General features: G+C 43.3%; 2 protein-coding genes across 5 annotated transcripts in view; one reads left to right on the top strand and one right to left on the bottom strand.

Annotated features, from left to right (window-relative positions):
- The window catches only part of LOC109516051 (cilia- and flagella-associated protein 99-like), a 5,456-nt gene extending 4,643 nt beyond the window's left edge, over nucleotides 1–813 (bottom strand). The window contains exons 1-2 of the mRNA XM_019870235.1: nucleotides 522–813; nucleotides 137–281 (exon numbers count right to left, since the gene is read on the bottom strand). Coding sequence (XP_019725794.1) covers nucleotides 137–281; nucleotides 522–635 — 259 coding nt within the window. The 5' untranslated portion in view covers nucleotides 636–813. The remainder of the gene's footprint in view (nucleotides 1–136; nucleotides 282–521) is intronic.
- zfyve28 (zinc finger, FYVE domain containing 28) overlaps nucleotides 1–20,768 on the top strand; it is a 25,907-nt gene extending 5,139 nt beyond the window's left edge. The window contains exons 1-14 of one of the 4 annotated variants that reach the window (XM_019870230.1): nucleotides 1,625–1,962; nucleotides 9,201–9,341; nucleotides 11,492–11,629; nucleotides 11,758–11,960; nucleotides 12,076–12,165; nucleotides 12,597–12,686; nucleotides 12,768–12,869; nucleotides 12,957–14,489; nucleotides 14,777–14,872; nucleotides 15,095–15,258; nucleotides 15,956–16,072; nucleotides 16,179–16,280; nucleotides 19,034–19,137; nucleotides 19,207–20,768. In XM_019870230.1, the coding sequence (XP_019725789.1) occupies nucleotides 1,927–1,962; nucleotides 9,201–9,341; nucleotides 11,492–11,629; nucleotides 11,758–11,960; nucleotides 12,076–12,165; nucleotides 12,597–12,686; nucleotides 12,768–12,869; nucleotides 12,957–14,489; nucleotides 14,777–14,872; nucleotides 15,095–15,258; nucleotides 15,956–16,072; nucleotides 16,179–16,280; nucleotides 19,034–19,137; nucleotides 19,207–19,338 (3,048 nt within the window). In that variant the 5' untranslated portion in view covers nucleotides 1,625–1,926 and the 3' untranslated portion in view covers nucleotides 19,339–20,768. Of the gene's footprint in view, nucleotides 1–1,624; nucleotides 1,963–9,200; nucleotides 9,342–11,491; nucleotides 11,630–11,757; nucleotides 11,961–12,075; nucleotides 12,166–12,596; nucleotides 12,687–12,767; nucleotides 12,870–12,956; nucleotides 14,490–14,776; nucleotides 14,873–15,094; nucleotides 15,259–15,955; nucleotides 16,073–16,175; nucleotides 16,281–19,033; nucleotides 19,138–19,206 lie in introns of those variants that run through there. The other 3 variants (XM_019870229.1, XM_019870233.1, XM_019870231.1) reach the window with 3 other exon arrangements.
- Nucleotides 20,769–21,256: the final 488 nt, after the last annotated feature.

The following is a 21,256-nucleotide window of genomic DNA, read 5'->3' as shown; positions in this document are numbered from 1 at the left end:
AATGAGATAAACACACACACACACACACACACACACACACACACACACACACACACACACACACACACACACATTTTATTTATATAATTATTTTGTAATTTCAAACACAAACAAATCACTACTTGAATGAACTTACCAACAAACTGGCTGCGAAAATGTTTTGGTAGGTGTTTCCCATCATGGCCATAGAAGGTATTGACGATTATATCCAGTATCTTCTTTTGCTCAATACAACCCGAAACAACAACAATCACAAACTCCTGATGCTGAGGTTCCATATCCTGGAAAACATGATCAGTGATATGATCATTTCAAAGTCAATTCTGTGACATTGTACTGTCAATCCTTTGTAAAAAAACAGTGGCATCTTGATTTGCATTTTCATCCATCTTCTATAACCATTAATATTGTATCATCAATTAGATCGATTTGTAAAAATAGCGCACACACGTGTGGCCGGACCAATATTATAGATTTGTGAAAAAAATTACAAATAATTCATTATGATCATGTTGGCTGACCTTCAGACTTTTGAAAGCATCTTCAATAAAGTCGTCCAGAGTATTTTTGCTCGCAGGGAACTGATCAATCAGCACAACAGCCTTCTTGACAAGTGATCCATAGCGTTTTGCCATTTTACTCCACCACAAAGAACTGGAAAGAACGTCACGATTGGGAGGTTCACTAAATCACGAGATGTCAATGCATTCATTCATTTTCCGAATATTTCCATTAAATACAACCGTGCCTTAAAAACTAGCACTGGGTTTGAAAGCTGTTCATTATGCTTGTTTTCCTCTCGTTGACATGGTGACGGGTTGCATAGCGACAAACATGTAAACAAATGAACCTCAGAAAACACGTGAAAGACATTTTATTTTATTATACAAATAAAGACCGGTTGAAGTGGTTTTATTATATGATGATCATTTCACAAGTTTAATGTTTCGGTTTTTGAATTAGCAAGATGTGAATATTCTGATCCTTTGTTAGCTGCAAAATAAAAATGACGTCAATTGTTGTGACGTATGTCGTAAGTCATGTGCTGCCTTCACTTTCCATTGGAATTTACGAAGCCCGAATTAACCTCAAACATGCCACATAGCCCCGTTTAAACAAAGGAATTAATGAGCAAGTGAATACAATATTATTCCAATTTGATTTTTAAAAACGCCAAATGACTAAGCTTTACTGGGTCTTTAGGAGAGAAAATGTGATTACCAATAACACATGCAACCGGGTTTTGACCACAAAGTCTCACAATGTGTCGTCTGTCGAACTAAATCTGATTAAATTAATCAGATTTGCTTTAAGACTATCCTGTAAACAAAAATTTGTGGCGTTGTCGTGTTATATTGTATAAAATATATTTAATTCACTTTTATTTTAAAAAGGTATGGATTTCACCACACTTCACCAAAATTTAACGTCCTTCCATGGGGTATTGTTCGCACAAACATGCATTTGAATTGTTTTTCAAATGAAGAATGATTTCCCATGTCGTAATTGAAAACATATAAAATAGATTAAAATAGGGGCGATTATGAGTTCCGATATTTGGCCAGAAGTACATGAACGCATCACTTGCTGAGAAAGTGGGAGGTGAATGTTGTCAACGTGACTGTCGTCAAATAACGTCGGACGTGCGGCGCAGACGTCGGACTGTGCACTCGCGACTTTGGAAGTGGCAGGACGGGACGAGACAGGCGGCAAACCCCGCAGGACAACAACATGCGGAAATAAGTCGTTGTCTCATTTTGTACCATTTAGGACAACTTACCTTATGTTGTCTTATTTGATTTCTTTTATCGTATTTTAAGCCACCATCGCGAGCTAGCTTAGCAGCCGAACGAGGCTGTCAGGCACACAGGTACCGCCGGAGAACGGACTAGAGCTCGGTGACAAAAGGAAGGTGGCGAGGTAACGATGAACCGCTTTCGGAAGTGGCTCTACAAGCCCAAGGTAAGTTACCTGGAATCCACACTTAATGTCAGCCTATCGTTGAGTCATGTTGTTTTGTATTTCCCGGGCGGGAGTGAGCGGCGCCAGTGGGGCTGCTTCGGTTCGGTTCGGCTCGGCTAGCCCGCAACCAACGTCACACATCTGCTAATGTTAGCCGGCGGGCCGGCTTTTGGGTCTTCACGTTGACATATGTATCCCAAGCTGAGCACCCCCCTCCCCTTTGTTTTTGTTGACCCCTTTTGTTCAAGAGCCACACTGGGAAAAACATGTTTGCTTGAATGCCCAATCCCCACCTATACGCGCGCGCGCACGCACGCACACGTTTTATTGTCACACGTATTACTGCACTGTGATAAATGACATCCCTGCTTTGAAAACCTTTAGCACAGGGCTGGGAAAATTGTGCTTTTCATTGTACCACTTAAACATCAAGTTGATAACTTCTTCATCGATGATTCAATGAGTAATGTTTAAGCTTTGGTGGATTTAAATCCTGTGTTGGTGGCTAAACTCTGGTGACATCTCTACTTGTGAGAAGCCAGTGCTGTGATAATTCTGCTGCTCTCAGGACCAGTCATTTCTTTTGGAGTTGGGGGGGTTATTGTTATTGGATTTGCTGCAATTCTTCAGATCATGCAAGCGGATCAGGTCACGGGTACCCTGTTAAATATTCCTTTTTGGTAAGTGAAGGAACATTCCTACTGTTTTTGTTTTTAAACCCTTTCGGTGTAGGGAATGTGAAATACTTAATGCAACTTTTTGACTCTATAGGCATGTAGTAGTTGTATCAATAATCCATATGCGCCGCATCGTCACACTACACTGTTTTTCCCAGAGTGAAAGCAGCATGTTTCTTCGCCAGAAGTCGAAGAATGATGCATGTGGTCTACTGCTTGACAGTAATTCTGTACTTGTTCTATTTATAGTGACCATTGTGAGTAACTGTTCTATTGAAAGTGTTGTGCAACGCTTGTACTGTACATTATTGTAATGTGCCTTCTTTTGGACCACCGATGAACATTTGCATAAAACGATTAAATCAAACTAATTAATTGGTTACATTTATCTATCTAGCTGTGTGTGTGTGTGTGTGTGTGTGTGTGTGTGTGATATAATCAGTCAGCACTGTCATTTATGACTGCAACTGTAGCCTACAAGTCGAAGGAGTGAGGGCAGACGAAGCAATTAGCAGCCGCTCTCTGCTCTGCAGAGGAGCTTCTGTTGGCACACACTCGCTGGAGGAGGCAATCGCAAACTGCTGAGCAGTGGCTAGCTTGGCTTCATATTTAGGCCTCTTTCTGTGGCTGTTTGTGGATGTCTCATTCTGCTTAGTCACTAATTGATTTGGTGTCACTTTCCTGGATTTAGGGCGCTCACCTTTGGTCAAAGGCGATGAGACTTTTTAAAAAAAATTCATCCCAGGTTCTGAACTAGGTGTGGAGAAAAAAAAAGAAGGCAAGTGGTCATGATGTGACATTTAAAGGTAGAACACAGATGCTGCTTTCCACCAGGGAGGCTGCTCTCATTGGCAGTAATTAGGTAGACCCCCTAATCAAATGATTTTTTTTTTAAATTATACTATTCAATGTCACAAGCAACAAGAAGTGTTGCCTTTTCTAATTCTAATTTCTTTCTAATGGCAATTTTAGGGGTGGACATTTGACATTTTTTTGCTCATCGTTAACTTTCCAGTTCGATTACCGGTAATCACCATTTTTGAATACTTCCAATGGGATGGGAGAATGTCTTTCTGAATGTTCTAATTCTGAATTTGTTTCGATCAATCAAATATTGATCAGAATAATGCTTCCCAGTGGAGTTGACATCGCCGAGGTCATGCTCTTCAGACTGCGAATTAGATGAGACCTAATTAACAAAGTATTCATGATGCACTTAATACAAAGACGAGACAGATAACCTGTGAATAACTCAGAACTCCACAACTGAAATTCTCTCATTAGTTAAATCAGAATCAACTGATTTGTTGCCAGGCAGAGTTTCGTCAATACTGCACTCTTGGCCACAGAGAACATTTTTAAATGCCATGTGAAGGCTTAACACTAACTTTTCCACTGGTAGCACTGGTGATACCAAGTTTCTCATTTGGTCGCACAAGCACATGACACTGTTTGTTTGTTTTTTCTTCTGAATGGATGTTTAACCTCAATGTAGCCTGTGAGGATATTAGAACATCTTTCACTCACAATAGTTGGGCCATAGACAATTTCACACTCTTTTGCAGAGACGTGGGTGTCTCCATCTATCATAAAAAATATGTAGGTGGAGGAAGTGATTTTTAAACACTCATGTTCATTCTGCGTGGACTCACGCAATTCACGCAGCATGTTTATGGGCAGGGATGTGTGAACCAATTCATAAAAAATATGTAGGTGGAGGAAGTGATTTTTAAACACTCGTGTTCATTCTGCGTGGACTCAGTGCAATTCACGCAGCGTGTTTATGGGCAAGGTTGTGTGAACCAAAGCGCATGCATGGAACCACTAATGTAAATCTTGATATCTTGTATGAATATGAATGGAACTGCGTCGAGTGCAATTCACGCAGCGTGTTTATGGGCAAGGTTGTGTGAACCAAAGCGCATGCATGGAACCACTAATGTAAATCTTGATATCTTGTATGAATATGAATGGAACTGCGTGCACATCTGCGGTCTATGAGCAAGTCCACAGGGGTCGGCCTACGCACTGTGCGAAAACTTTCTGAAACTGAAAGAGAGGGTGATTTTTTTTTTTTTTTTAACCACAATTTCCAGTACGGTGCTTGTGTTAGAGGAGCATTAAAGCATATACACGCTCACAAACACGACCAGATAACATTCTTACTTGCACACTGGAAAAGAATGTTGCAAAGAGAGGGTGATTTTTTTTTTTTTTAACCACAATTTCCAATACGGTGCTTGTGTTAGAGGAGCATTAAAGTATATACACGCTCACAAACACAACCAGATGACATTCTTACTTGCACACTGGAAAAGAATGTTGCCTATGCGACCATTTTGGTCACAGTCTCGAACCCTGCATGTCCTGCTCATGCAGCATATTTTGAAAAACAAACTATTTGAGTTAATGACTCTGTGCCCCCAAACAGACACTGACAAACACACTAAGAAAACAAGTACTGTAGCAAGCCAGTTAGTCAGAATGTTCTCAGAAAGTTGTCTACTGTCGTCATTAAAGAAACCTAATCCGGGCTTCTCCTGGCCAGTTTGAATCAAAAAGATGTTATGCCGCTGCAAGCTCTTGGGTCACGGCTGTCGTCGTGTGTCATTTGCAGCAGCTTGTTCAGTGTCTTCACTCTGTCACTGTTTATAAGGGTGAGAGGAATTTGAATAGATTTGGCCTCAATGTGAGCTATGCACATCCTCTAAGATGGCAGAGTGGCTGTTGGTCATTCTCACCCATAGTAATCATTGCAGCATAAAAGCGCATTTGGCTGAGTTATTATTATAAGCAGAATGCTACCAAGGTAATTAATGTCTTTTCATTGTCAGCCTGGATAGTGGTGATTTTGGAAATTTACTTTGCAGCCCCAAGCTCCTAGTCTCCAGCAGAAATGGGGAGTTTGGTGCGTTGTTTTTAACTCCAGAACAGGCCCATATAGATGTATGTATCAATTCAGTGTGTCGTCACCTGCTCCAACTGATATATGGCAACACGAGAAGCAGTTTGTCAGATTTCTTACCACTCGCCGAAGCAACAGAAAGGCTTTGAACAATTTTAAGATCTGTAAACACGAATTTGATATCTAATTCCACACAAGTTGTCGTTTATTTTCGGTTGGCACTTTTCCTACTTTTGGAGGGAACCTGCAATCGCTACGATTCATATTCACAGGATTTGTGACTACATATGTCTAAAATGTAACTTCTCCATTGTCGCTGCAAATCAGACAAAGCAGGCAGTTCTGGATTGTATAACCAGATTATTTGTTGTATAAGAGGTTCCAGTCGGATGCTGGCAAACAGGATGTCTCCACGTGACACGAGTGAACTGACAGGGGGCCCGGGATATGAACCAAATCCTCTCCCCTGTGTCTGCTGCCCCGATAGAGGTTAGTGCCAAACACATTCAGAGGTCACGGGCTAGTCCAAATGTCACATCAGGACGATCTGCGTTGAAGAAGCACACATAAAGCCATCATTCCAAATGAGTCAGTGGACTTAGATAAGTCTACTCGTCTGATGTGGATCCAAATCTTCATCCTCCCGATAAGAATAGATTTGAACGGTGGTGATATTGCTGAGCGTTCTATAGTTAGACAACGCCAATGTGAATCATGCAGCAGCTCAGAGGCAATCAACCAACATGACTGAATCCAGTTAGCCCACCACGACATTCCACTAAAAAAGTATTTTATTTAGTTTGTGTCTAGAACCATAGGCTCACTCTTGCTTTCAACACCGAGTCGTAAATAATAAATGAGTTGATGAACCAATGTCCCCCTAAAACATTTGCATGGGATCTTTGGATGGCCTCTAGAAGTCAGCAAATGGGGCTTTGAATAGAATACGGAGGGTAAAAGTAAGGTCTCTTTTCAAGTCCTTAAGTGGGTTCAGTGTGCACACGCCAGTGGCATCGATCACATTCGAGTGTCTGGTAGCTCTTCATCAGCTGCATGCTTTGAATGGAAATGAAGTGTCGAGTTTGAAGACCTTGGAGAGTGCAGAAATGACAAAAGTGCTGATGCTGTGCAGTGGCAGCCACTCAATTTGAACAGAACCGAACGTTGACTAATTTATGTATCACAAAGTACACAATCCTTGTATTGGTCTGAAATTATTGTCGCACCACTGTGGACCGCATCAACATCAGAGCAGTCAACAGCGGCCGATAGTGGGAGTATCACAGGCGTATGTCACACCACAAGGGATGAGAGTCTGCTGAATCATGTCCGTACTTGACGCAAGGTAGAGCTGTCATTGGTGGTGATAACGTAATTTGTCGTCATATACTGTATATATTCGCATGAACACAGCCTCACTGTATGTGGTCCAAAGATTGTCTGGCTCGTAATGACAGGCAATAGTGTCACATGAATCGTGAAGTGTGAATCCAGCCTAAATGAAGCCAATATCTTGGCTGTCCAAATGAGGATGACTTTGTATTTTGGCAACAGCAGAAATGCGTCGGCTGGAGGGCAATAGCTGCGTCAGCTACTTGAATATAGTGACGTCATTCAAATGCAACCCACAAAGAATTCCAGACAGAAGAATGTAACAATGAGCGAGCCTCATTTTATTTAGTCTTTGTCTATTTTTCCTGGCATGTGGCTGTTTCCTCCCAAGAAAAGAATTGACTTTCTTTGTGGAGATTAAAAATATGGATCAGTGTTAATTCACAACTTTGTATTGTCCAAATGTTCTGCTGCGTGATTGACACGCGGTTATTGCCAATCCATGGCAGAAGTTAAAGACATGGTTGCCCTTTCACATTTGAGGAGTCCTTATTAGTTCATGCTATTTTATTGATGCAACAACTTCACTGCTTTTAAGTAACAGCGCCTGCCTTTTACTTCGTTTCTCCCATGGTGGTGTGCTGCAGGAATCTTCCCTCTTGTATGAGGAATGTAGCAGGAGGAGGCTTCAGAATGACATCCATTTCAGACACCTCTTTTCTTTCTGGCTGCGCACTGGCTCACATGCTCATGTTTCTCCTGCTCGTTCCTTTGTGTGGTCATGGTGACATTTGTGTCACAGACCACTTCATTGTTGTCAAGTGTCGTCAACTGAAGCCTGTCTAGTGGTAGCTGGCGTTACCACTGGCGAATATTAGATCGGCATAATGAACCCCAATCTGCCCTTTAAGCGATATATTTTACCAAATGAAAGTCTTTTGAACAGGTTTTCATTTTTTTTTTTAAAAATACTGTATATGTCTTCTCACAGTACGGATGCGACAAACATCCCTACTGCAGCTTATATCTCTGTATACTTGCTGTTTGTTTCATTATTAATGAGCGTGAGTGAGGGAACAGCGTTGTGTATCATATTCAGCGAGAAAGGTCCACAAGGGAGCGGATCACGCACCAGGAAGAGCACTGCAAACTTGAGGGGAAAGCACCTGTGAGAGATTTCTCCATTAGAGAAAACCTCCATTACAGTAACACTAATGTTCCATTTGATGTCATAAAAAACACTTTGACTACACCGCAGGCAAAAAGACAAGTGGCTCTCCCAGTCCGCCCAGTCCCGCCGCCCTATTAGCGCCTGCGCCGTTGCTGTACGATCATTTGGTTTCTCGCGGTGAGTGTGAGATGATGCGTGTCGGCATGTGGTCGAAATTTTCAAATCCATTAACCTTTCGATCTATCTGAGCCCCTTCCTTGACTCTGAGCCTGTGTGCGCATAGTTTCTTCTGTACTCAGAATTTGAGCATATCTATGATGAGAGTATATTTTCTTTTAAAGTACAAGCACAGTTAAGTGATTATATTATTTAGTTTTTTTCTTTTCTTTTTTCTTTTCTTGAGCCATACCTTGTGCGTTGTGTTTTCACTCAACCAATACATGCTTCGCTTCCACTGTGCTGTTGGTCCCAACACCTCCAGTGCATGGTCGGAGATAATGACACAAATGCTCTTCCAGGGAGATAATGACACAAATGCTCTTCCAGGGTTAGGCTCACTAATTACGCCTACTCTTCTGGGAGCTTTCACTGTATTAAAGCCTTTGTTAACTCGCCTAGTGACAATGAATACTAAATATGTCATTTCCGTCACCCTAGAAAACCTCAAAATACATTCACTTGTGTTGTCTAGAATTTGCACATCAGCTACAAAACGACTGGTGAGCAATGTGTCCTATATAACCGGTTTTAATTTAACTCCCAGACATCAGTTTTATTCAGGCGATGTGTGGAATCAAAGCATAGAATTAATCCATAATAGCCAATGCGTCATTTGTAAATTAGCATATATCCCAGTTCTGCTGAAGAATGGAGATGAGTGTGGCTCTATCTGACTGACACTGTCATTATTTTTGTGGCAAACCTCTTAACAGTGGTGGAGGAAGACAGCAGCTATGAGCTCTTCCGTGCGGACTCAATAGTGTAGTTGCGGTGTATGGACACCGCCGCAATCCCAATGTTGTATAAGAAAAATGTTGATATTGATATGCACTGGATGGAAAATCATGGTTTTAATTGGGTGGGAAGAACCGAAAGGGGGAAGAAATAATACCCCAAAATGTTTTTGTCAGTTTGTTGTTGTGCTTCTTTTCAGAGGACGGACCCACAACTTCTGGCCCAGTTCTACTATGCTGATGATGAGCTGAACCAGGTGGCCGCTGAGCTCGACAGCCTCGATGGAAGGAAGGACCCTCAAAGATGTACGCTGCTGGTCAACCAGTTCCGCTCCTGCCAGGTGAGCTGGGTGGAGCGCGTAGGCAGCAGTATCTCACGCTGCATTTAATTCGAAATCGCAACATCCCACGGGCATATGTTGGATTTCTGGTCCTTTTTGTGAGTTTTTTTTTCTATTCAGAACACATTGACAGTTTTAAAAAGCTCACATTTTGTATCTTTATTATTTCTCCACTGTGAGACAAATAAATGTTTTCTTATCTAATCTTATATTTGTATGACACAAACCAGGACGTTGTTTTTTTGAATGACAAGCTGAAAATAGACATGGCGCTTATCAGCCTCGGTCTAAAAATTGGCGAGGTGGTCTCATTGTTACCTTATCTAGGTCGAATTTCCACATCAAGCACATTGAGCTGATAACATGCGATAAGTACAGAGTTTTGTAAGTGTGCAAGGATCTTTGAAAACAAGGGAAGACACTCATTTTTCGTAGTTACCAAAGGGCTTTGGGTCATGTGTTTAGATAATGAATGTCCAACAGTGGCTTCTTTGTGGAGAAACACCTTACAAGTGTGGTACAAAACTGTTCTACACACATTTCTTTCTCGCTGTACACGGTTACCGGTACTTGATTAAAAAAAATCACCTACCCATTTTCTATAGTGCTTGTTCTCATGAGGGTCTGGAACTTTTCCCACCTGACTTTGGACGAGATGCAAGGTATACACCGGACTGGTTCCACTGAGTCAAGGAACATACGGACGGCCAACAATTCACACCTATGGACAATTTAGAAACGCGACTTAACACAAGATGCTTGTTTTCGGAATGTGGGAAGAAGCCAGATCACCCGGGAAAACCCACCACGGGCCGAACATGCAAACTCCATGCAGGAAGGCCGGAGCCAAAGTCTAAACCCTGAACCTCAGAATTGTATGTGTATAAAAAGTAAGCAAAAAAAAAAATTACCGTAAGATCAGAATTGTATGTGTATAAAAAGTAAGCAAAAAAAATTACCGTAAGACAGTAGTGTTTGTATTGCATAGGTGTCTTGGTTTTCCTTGTGTTGTCTCATATACATGATCGTGGTAACGGTTCGAGTAGTCTTTGAGCGGGCAGAGCTGAGAGGCGCTTGGAGGGCAAGGCTGTGCATGAGTAATGGATACGAAGCTGCATCATACTGAGAAAGCTGCAGGTGGTATTGGGAGGTCGTCATGTGGCCTGTTGTGCTCCAGCAGCCCCCCGAGCACCGCCGCACACCGGGCAATGGTTAATAAGGTCACCACTTGACCACCAACTGTTCTTTTCCCTTCTTCCTTTAGGCAGTGTGCTTATTTTTGTTTTGCTGCAGCGCACTTTATTTTATTTTGCATGGCCTTATGTTACAATAGATGTTTTTCAAACAGTCCTCCTGAAAGATTTTGAAGCATAAATTAGACCGTGATACCCAACAGCCTGGGGCACCAATAATAGCAGATGAACCCACTTGGGCCAACAATTTACACTTGAACCGGCCACCCCAGCCTTCAGCTACCATTCATGGGCCTCTCTGGGGGGGCTTCTGGCACGCTGCTTATGTCATGTCGCCCTGAGCGTTCTATCATGGTTGTGCGTTCATATTTTGGTCAGGTTGAATTGGCATACGTGAGAGACAGGTGAAGACGAAAGTTGAAAGATCAACAGGGACAGAAATAGAACTTGAATGAAGAATGACAAAAAAAAAAAAGAGATGGTTATCACCGGTGTCCCCTCTTATTAGCAGCTTCTGGATACACGAGCATCTCAAAAATGTAAAAGAATTAGTGGCCCAGCTTTCCATCGCAAAGCTTTTTAATCTTCTTCCTCTGGGTGTGCTGAGAAAGACGCAGTGCTGCGCCTGACAAGATTACTGTGTACAGTGCCGCCACAGTTGAGTGAAAAGCTTATTGTAAGTCATTGTTATGGCTCTTGTACATGCCAGCGGCACATAAGCTCTTGATTAGCTCTCGCGGTGTGTGACACAGTATTTTCACAGCTTGAATTATGGGACTCATTTTAGTGTTTTTAATTGAATGCCGGCGACCTTAATGGTGTAATACTCTCGTTGAAGTGCCTTCATTCACTTCCCAATCAATGATCTCCAAAAGCTGCAACGGCTGTCTCGAAAAAGGTGTCATTTGCACTCACGTTTTGTTCATTATGCTTTTGTGTGAACGCCTGATTCCGCAGGACAATGTGCTGAACATCATCAATCAGATTATGGATGAATGTATTCCCTGTGATCGAGCCAACAGAGACTTCTCTGTCAAGTTCCCCGAGGAGATTCGTCATGACAACTTGGCGGGGCAGCTCTGGTTCGGAGCGGAGGTACAGTATTCCCTCAGCATCAGTCTGGAGGAAAACAGGCCTCCGTGAAGACTGTAAAATATTGTTTAGTTCAACAAGGGCAAGCTTCCCACGTGGGATTGTTAAAAGATGCTCCCACTCTTGTGCAGTGTTTAGCTGCAGGCTCCATCATCATGAACAGGGAGATTGAGAGCATAGCGATGAGACCCTTGGCAAAAGACCTGACTCGCAGCCTTGAGGAGGTGCGCAACATAACACGAGATCAGGCCCTGCGAGACCTCAATTTCTACACAGACCGCATGAAGGACGCACTGCGACATTTCGACGGCCTTTTTGCTGAGTTTGAACTCAGGTAAATTAGGAGCAGACCTTCTTGGCAGTCGTAGCGCAAATAGAAAATCACATTTGCCAACAGCAAACCTTTGACTCAACCGCAAATGTCATCGCTTCCGTCTCTTGTGTTGCAGCTATGTGTCAGCCATGGTGCCTGTCAAGTCTCCCAAAGAATACTATGTGCAGCAGGAGGTGATTGTTCTCTTCTGTGAGACAGTGGAAAGGTGACTCCCCCCCCCCAAAACAAAAAGACTTAAGTTGTTCAACTTCATATGAAATGAATGTATTGTGTTGACCACTTTTTTTTTCACCAAATACTACCTATAAAATTCTTAGTTCTTCAAGTACCATCATCATGACAACTTTAAAATACAGTAGCATAGTAGGGCTAAGTGTTCATAAGAAATGATTGTATTCCTAAAATATATTTTTAGCCAATGTAACAATATGCAGTTTGAACATTAGCACTGGGCTTAAATACAAAAGGAAAAACTGTCCTCGTAATGATTCAATTAAAATATATCGCATACAACAATGCAAGTGATTTGCTCTAAAAACGTAAATGCAAATGAACAGTACTCGGGCAGTGGTTCATAAATGTTGAGAAGAACGGCAATAGACTAAATACTGATCTTGTTTGTGCCTTCTGTACCAGGGCGCTCAGACTGGGCTACCTCACACAAGACATGATTGATGACTATGAGCCTGCGCTGATGTTTACAATTCCCAGACTAGCCATTGTATGGTAAGTCTTGCCCGTCTTCACCAGACTTCCAGCCTTCCTTCTCCTCCCAGTCCTCATAAAGGATTTTGAATCTATTTTTAGCGGGTTGGTCGTGTACTCAGAAGGACCGCTCGACCTTGACCGAAAAGCAGAGGACATGTCTGAGCTCTTCCGACCTTTTCGTACTTTACTGAAGAAAATCAGGTACAGTTAACGAGTGTCATCATAAATTTAGGTTCTTTGCCACCAAATATGTTGTGATGTTACACCGACCTTTTATCACCTTTTCAGAGACCTGTTGCAGACTCTGACTGAGGAAGAGTTACTAATGCTGGAGAAGAACCTCTGTATTTCTCAGGATGGAGAGTTACCCACAGGTCAGGAGGAGGCCACCAGCAAGTCACCAGCACCTATCCAAGATAATCGGTCCTCCAGCAGCCCCACGAATGTCACCTCCAAGGCGGGTGGTGATGAGGAGGAAAAGCATCTGTCTCTGTTTGTCTCTCCCAGCCACGAGGAGGAGTTGGCAGAAGTGGAAAAAGGCTGGGAAGAGCTGGAATCCGAGAAAGGGGAACAGGCAGAAGACATGCAGTGTGAGGAGGCAGAAGAGGCTGAACTTGCTTGTTCCATGCAATACGATGAGGAAGAACTGGAACAGCTCAACATGATGGTGTACCGCGTGGGAGATGAAATGTCAACTCTGCTGTCGCCTCCAAGCCAGGGTCAGTCCCCGGCACACCGTCCCAACAGAGGTGAGGTGCAAGGCGCCAGTGGCGCTTCCAGCACTGAGGCCTCCCCTCTCAGGGTACTGAGGGGCCAGGGGAGGACTGGTATCTATTTAGAGGAGGAAGACAGGGTCTTCTTCATGGAAGATCTAGACCCAGCAGGGGACGGCATTAGCAGCATGTCAAGAGAAGTACAAAGTTTCGTTGCCTCGCCTTCTAAAACTCCAAAGTCTGCTCATCCATTGCAACGTAGTCCAGGCGTGCAGTCAGACGCGGTTCGCAACAGTTGGCTCTCCGAGGGACCTTCGGAGCAGCCTTGTCCACAACTACGCAGTAAGAACACACAGTGTCTCAATGCAATGCGACCTCCATCGCGCACATCTGCTCCCCGCTCTGACCCGCTGCCCTACACCAACGGCTGGGAGATGGGCTTAGAGGGCATGGTGAATGAAACCGCAGAGGTCATTGCCCATCGCATGGGCGGCATGAAACTCTCGGCCACGGTCATATTCAACCCTCGCTCCCCCAGCTTGACGGAGCTGGCGGTGGACAAGATGCTGCTGCCTCGGCCCTCTCCCTCTGAGATTGAAGCCTGTGGCCCGCTGGTGGCCACTCACTGCTTGCTCAACTCTTGCGTGTGCTGCGCGAGCTGTGAAGACGCCCACGAGGATGCCATCACCTCGGAGACCGCAGGGCTCGGGTTAGGCCTCACTCTAAGGACGGATAAGCAGTGTAAAAGCGTAGCCCCCGGTGCTGTCATCCAGTCCTCCGCTTGCCGGCTGGCCCCACGAGGCCGTGAGTGCTTCAGCAGAACGGAACTTTGCCAGCTGTCTCACGCTTCTTCCCGCTGCGTGAACCAGCCCCTGGAAGAGGAAGGGAGAGCTGAACTTGGTGAGAAGTGCCTGGTGGGCGATCCACAACCGGGGCATCACACTCAGAACTGTGGCAGCAACATAGGGCAGGAACCTTCGATATGTAACTTACAGCAGAGGACTGAAATGACGCAGCACACAACTGGAAGCCCGCTGAGGGACAAGGACAAGCAAGGAATTAAGGAATCCAAGAGGGGCGCCAAAGAGGAGAGCAGGAAGGGCTCCAGGTAAGTTGTCCTTTTGATGTCATTCAGCAAATGTAACATTGCCGAGCATTTGGGTTTGACTAATTTCATCATATGCAGTACTGACATCATTTGTAAATTTGACTTTTTTGGTTTTTGGTTCTTGATTCTTGACTGCACTTTTGAGGGGGAAAAAAACTTGACACTATCAATTTGGTATTCCATTGACCTTGTATTTTTATTTTTTTTCAATTTCACAGTTTGTGTTTTTGTTTTCTCCTTCCTAATGTTTTCAATATTTCCTCTTCTTTCTTTACTGTTGTTTTTAGTCTTCACAACTCCCCCCTCAGCTCTGTGTCAGGTAGTGACTGTGAGAGTGTGTCGGTCACCACATGTAGTCTATCCAGCAGTGTTTACACTCCCAGGTAACTATAAGTAGCATCATATGGTAGTATAATACTATCTGGGCCAAAGCCAAAGCAGAAGAAGATTATGTTTTCTTTCAGTCTTCAATTTTGGTATGCAGTTGCTGTCTTAAATCTCAACATCTTCACTCAATGAAATATGGATGGAAGGTGTGAATAATGTAGGGACACTTGAGGGGTATAAACAGCTTCTCCCGTTCTGTCTTCCATTACTTCCTTCAGTCCCGTCAGCAGCCTCACTCCCAGCTCAGGCACGTCAGAAGACCTGGACCATGAGGACATCCGGCTTGCTCTTCAAGATGCCAAGATGGCTGCCCGAAAAAAGATTCGCTCACGTTTCCACAGCAGCAGCGACCTCATTCACCGACTCTTTGTTTGTATATCAGGTAAGGCCTTGCACACCGTGCCTGTTTCTTTTAGTGATAGTTTCTTTTCACGATGAACACTTCACTGTTATTCGTAATGCATTCAATGATGGTTAATTCACTATTGAATAAAATAATTTTAAATGCATTTTTAAAATGCGGTTTTATTTTATTATTTACAACATATCATTCGCCCACTTAATTAATGATCTAAATAAATACAAAATGAATACATTTTAATCAACCACTTTTAAGGATGAAAATCAATATCAAGTTTTACAGCCGTCTTAAAGAATGAAGCAGGCCATACTTTGCCCCTGCATTGTTCAAACGCTCAACACACATTTGCTCCTCAATTTGTGTCTGGCTGCAGTGTGAGCTTTGGAATTGGCTATCGTCCTGTTTGCTTCACTGTCAAAGGAGTCTGTCGCTCGGCCCAACTCGTGTTGACCTCACATATTAGCAGCCATCAAATATTGAACAATTTGAACATTTACGATTACCATCCCGACTATTTTCCGAGCACACGCGGAAGGAAAAAAAAACCCTTCTCAGCAAACCCCACACATCAGGGTAATTGCTCCGGCTCATTTTTCAGTCACATCTGAGAATTGGATTGCAGGGAAACGGAAATGTCGCCTGATTCTCCGGATGCATGTACCCTACTTAACCTGCCCCTTCATCTCAATATTTCAATTTCGTCTGCTATGGGATACAGGTGTTGCTGATCAGCTGCAGACCAACTACGCCAGTGACCTTCGCAGCATTCTCAAGACGTTGTTTGAGGTTATGGCAACAAAGTTAGAGCAGGGAGAAAACGATCAGCAAAAGAAAGGTAAGGATCAAGCATGCTGGACAGACAGTATTCAACTGCAACGGGGGAGGAATCAATTAATTATACAGAGCTTGGTTTTAGTTTGTTTCTCTGTGGTGCCCAGCAGGCCCTGTTCTGCGAAGTGCAGTACTAGAGGACTGCGCTCTCTGTCAGGAGACCATTTCCTCATCAGAATTGGCAGCCAAGGCCCGCGAGGGCCAGTTTGAAGGTCAGCACTAACACACTGAATGTATTTTAAATGTCATCCCTTCCTCCTTGGATACGGCCGTACGGAGGCCCTCTTTGTGGAAAGCTAACCACACACCTAGCGATGCGACCGAATGCCATTGAAGAGTTTAGTCACATCACCCGGCGCGCGTGATTTTGCAGCTAGTTTGGATGAGTTGCAACTTTTGGCTAGGATTCCAAATGTTGATTCACAAAGGAATGGCATTGCAATAGCACAGACTTTTTCAGCCAACTTACATCGCATGATCTTTCACAACAAAATATGCTGGTACCCTGCGCCATCCAGCCTCATGCCGTCGACTGTACTTCTCTAAAATAAAGATTTTGTGAGTAGTACTGTATATATACTGTTTAGCAGGGGTCACCAATGTTTTTTAAACTGATACTTTTTGCGTACTGATCATTGGAAAGGACACATTTTGAGACCAGGATACATGTGGTTCTTGGTGGCGACATGTTGCCCGTTGACACCATGATGGGGATCCTTACTGGAGAGTACCTATGCACTACTCACAAAAAAAGTTTTGGGTGGAATTTCTGAATCAGCCTAAAATGCACTGTAATCTGTAATTAACTTTACCTTTCCCTGAACTAAAATGAATGCACTACCAGTCCTGGTTCAGGTAAATTTGGTGTTTATGTAAAGCAGCAGCGACCTCATTCACCGACTCTTTGTTTGTATATCAGGTAAGGCCTTGCACACCGTGCCTGTTTCTTTTAGTGATAGTTTCTTTTCACGATGAACACTTCACTGTTATTCGTAATGCATTCAATGATGGTTAATTCACTATTGAATAAAATAATTTTAAATGCATTTTTAAAATGCGGTTTTATTTTATTATTTACAACATATCATTCGCCCACTTAATTAATGATCTAAATAAATACAAAATGAATACATTTTAATCAACCACTTTTAAGGATGAAAATCAATATCAAGTTTTACAGCCGTCTTAAAGAATGAAGCAGGCCATACTTTGCCCCTGCATTGTTCAAACGCTCAACACACATTTGCTCCTCAATTTGTGTCTGGCTGCAGTGTGAGCTTTGGAATTGGCTATCGTCCTGTTTGCTTCACTGTCAAAGGAGTCTGTCGCTCGGCCCAACTCGTGTTGACCTCACATATTAGCAGCCATCAAATATTGAACAATTTGAACATTTACGATTACCATCCCGACTATTTTCCGAGCACACGCGGAAGGAAAAAAAAACCCTTCTCAGCAAACCCCACACATCAGGGTAATTGCTCCGGCTCATTTTTCAGTCACATCTGAGAATTGGATTGCAGGGAAACGGAAATGTCGCCTGATTCTCCGGATGCATGTACCCTACTTAACCTGCCCCTTCATCTCAATATTTCAATTTCGTCTGCTATGGGATACAGGTGTTGCTGATCAGCTGCAGACCAACTACGCCAGTGACCTTCGCAGCATTCTCAAGACGTTGTTTGAGGTTATGGCAACAAAGTTAGAGCAGGGAGAAAACGATCAGCAAAAGAAAGGTAAGGATCAAGCATGCTGGACAGACAGTATTCAACTGCAACGGGGGAGGAATCAATTAATTATACAGAGCTTGGTTTTAGTTTGTTTCTCTGTGGTGCCCAGCAGGCCCTGTTCTGCGAAGTGCAGTACTAGAGGACTGCGCTCTCTGTCAGGAGACCATTTCCTCATCAGAATTGGCAGCCAAGGCCCGCGAGGGCCAGTTTGAAGGTCAGCACTAACACACTGAATGTATTTTAAATGTCATCCCTTCCTCCTTGGATACGGCCGTACGGAGGCCCTCTTTGTGGAAAGCTAACCACACACCTAGCGATGCGACCGAATGCCATTGAAGAGTTTAGTCACATCACCCGGCGCGCGTGATTTTGCAGCTAGTTTGGATGAGTTGCAACTTTTGGCTAGGATTCCAAATGTTGATTCACAAAGGAATGGCATTGCAATAGCACAGACTTTTTCAGCCAACTTACATCGCATGATCTTTCACAACAAAATATGCTGGTACCCTGCGCCATCCAGCCTCATGCCGTCGACTGTACTTCTCTAAAATAAAGATTTTGTGAGTAGTACTGTATATATACTGTTTAGCAGGGGTCACCAATGTTTTTTAAACTGATACTTTTTGCGTACTGATCATTGGAAAGGACACATTTTTAGACCAGGATACATGTGGTTCTTGGTGGCGACATGTTGCCCGTTGACACCATGATGGGGATCCTTACTGGAGAGTACCTATGCACTACTCACAAAAAAAGTTTTGGGTGGAATTTCTGAATCAGCCTAAAATGCACTGTAATCTGTAATTAACTTTACCTTTCCCCGAACTAAAATGAATGCACTACCAGTCCTGGTTCAGGTAAATTTGGTGTTTATGTAACCTTCATGCTGTTAACAATTTGAACTCATGAGGTCTCGACATCATCCAAGATGCGAGGCTTCAAACAGAATGTTCTTAGAAGGAAGTGGCCACTGAGAGTAGCAGTCATCAGCAGGTTGCAACAGCGATACAAGAGTAACTGAGTCACAGAAAGCCAAGGAAATGGACTGACTGCTTTGGAAATGTATTGGTCAATTCATGGCTCAAACACCTGCACTGATTTTGTCTGTTTCAGTTCCTTTTTTAGAAATGTTATATTTGCCATCTGTTTAGGATCACTTTCGAAAACTGTGAAACCCAGCACCTTTATGCCATTTTTTAATGAAAATGAAAACTTTAACCCATTCCTGTTTTTTCCAGATCCTCCTGACTGGGTTCCAGATGAAGTGTGCAGCTCCTGCATCGCCTGCAAGGCTCCTTTCACCGTCATCCGCAGGAAGCATCACTGCAGGAGCTGTGGAAAGGTACAATTCCTCCCTTCAATGTGTTGATCCCACAAATCCCTAACGGTATGTCACGCTTCCTCCTCGCAGATCTTCTGCTCCCGCTGCTCCTCCCACTCAGCCCCATTGCCTCGATATGGGCAGATGAAACCCGTACGGGTGTGCACGCACTGCTACATGTTTCACGTCACGCCTTTCTACAGCGACAAGGCCAACATTTGAAGCACAGGTCGCCACGGCGAGAGCAAAGACCATGCGAAAATGCCTTCGCAGTTCACACGTACCTGCTTGGAAAGTGACAGGATGGGGCAGAAACCAAGGGAAGGTCCGACCTGTTTCTGCTGTAGTTTGCTGGAACAGGAAGCAAATGCGCACTGTATTCTAACACGTGACTGTGAAGGTGTAATAGAGGGAGGATGATGAGGCAATGGCAGACTTTGAACCGCACAACATGAAAACAGGCCACTGTAGGAGTTTTATTGCTTTTCATGTACAAAAGAATGGATTTCCTATTCTACAGTGAGCTTCCAACCTTTGTGCCAGAGCTCCCACGGGACTCGGATTAGTCAAAGAATGTAAGTCACGATTAGTATGTAAATAAGGATCATTTTGGTCATAACCATCCACAATGTCGGCTGTTGCTATTCACTCGGGAATTGGTCAGAAATCCTCTCCATGCTTCCACTCGCATTTACACGAAAGTGGTAAGAGAGAGTTTTTGTATTGGGATTTTGTCACGCTTTCGATGGTCGTGAATGTTCAGGGGGCAAAATTTTATGGGCTGTGCCCATTGTGCACTGCGGGTGCTTCTTTGCTTATTCTATGGATAAAAGGGAGCTCATAGCCTGTGTACAAATTCACAGGCTGGGTCCTCCGAAGGCCGCATTTTCAGCCGCATGACATCACTTCTGGCGCAACTCTACTGCAAGCGGCATCCGAATTCTGATTCACCTTGTCCAAATTCATCACAGTTTATGCGGTCCACGGAGGCAACATGAGGTGCAGGACCCCAGCCTGTGAACTATCTATTATCAAATTTGGGAACCATGTGCGGTCTAGTCGAGACAGAAGTGACTGCCATGCGGCTGAAAATGCGGCCTTCTGACACTGCCTGTGAATTTGGACACAACCATAGTTATCACCGTCTGGTCTTGAAGGCCCTCTAGTGGAGAGTTGACCTCTCTTCAAAGTGACGCCGAAGCCTTCTTCACAGGTGCTGACTTGCAGACTGCAAGGTCACTAATTGCTTTTCCTCTTCATTGTGGTGCAATATTCTGACTACTCTGATCAAGCAAGCCATTTTATGTAAGTACGTTGGTGTTGATTAGCTAAGTGATTTACATTACGACTTTAACTTGAGGTACGTCACACTGGACACACACCGGTCTCGTTTGCATATGAAGTGCTCTACTAAATATCTTTGCTTCCTTTTGCAGTGACAAACAATCTTCTACTCTGAACATCATCGTCATGTCGTTCTAGAACATTAAGTACATGAGAGTGGGCATTGTGTCATTCTGCTGTAACTCAAAGCAGCTTCTCAGGCATTTCATAATCAGGAACACACTCTACTGTTGGATCGGGCTTATGGCCCTAAAATATTCAACCTCACTTTGGAAGAGTTTTGCTTTTTCTTTTATAAAGAATAAAAATGGCATATAGAACTACAGTATATATAATTTTTACGTATACAAACGGGGAATCATGCAGTAATTTAAAGGAGGAACAATCTATGATTTCAAAGCTTTGTTTTATTTTGTAAAATGACACTACATTTCCTTGATAGGGGTGGTGTGATTTTTTTTTTATGTATAGTTTTAAATGCAATGTAAATTGAAATAAATGATTTTTTTTCTGTTTAAATCTGTTGACTGATCCTTTGTGCTTTTTTGTTTTTCTCGGATAACAGTTTGAAGATAGATCACTCCAATAACAGATAGCTAGAGCTATACTGTATATATGTTATTGTAGTGATCTATCTTGCTCCCACATCTTTATAAAACATACAATATTGGTAATTTTGGTGAAACTTCAAACATGCACGTGTGGAGAGCAGTAACAGGTTTCATTCAAAGTGGATAATGTTGTCTGTTTTTGTGCACTGCGAACTTTTTAAACACGCAGCGTCAGCGGGTAAGTG

The sequence above is a fragment of the Hippocampus comes genome, unplaced genomic scaffold, assembly GCF_001891065.2.
Source record: "Hippocampus comes isolate QL1 unplaced genomic scaffold, H_comes_QL1_v1.1 scaffold43, whole genome shotgun sequence".
Classification (NCBI taxonomy): Eukaryota; Metazoa; Chordata; class Actinopteri; order Syngnathiformes; family Syngnathidae; genus Hippocampus; species Hippocampus comes.
The sequence above is the reverse complement of the archived record's forward strand: the minus strand, read 5'-3'. Positions and strand labels throughout refer to the sequence as shown.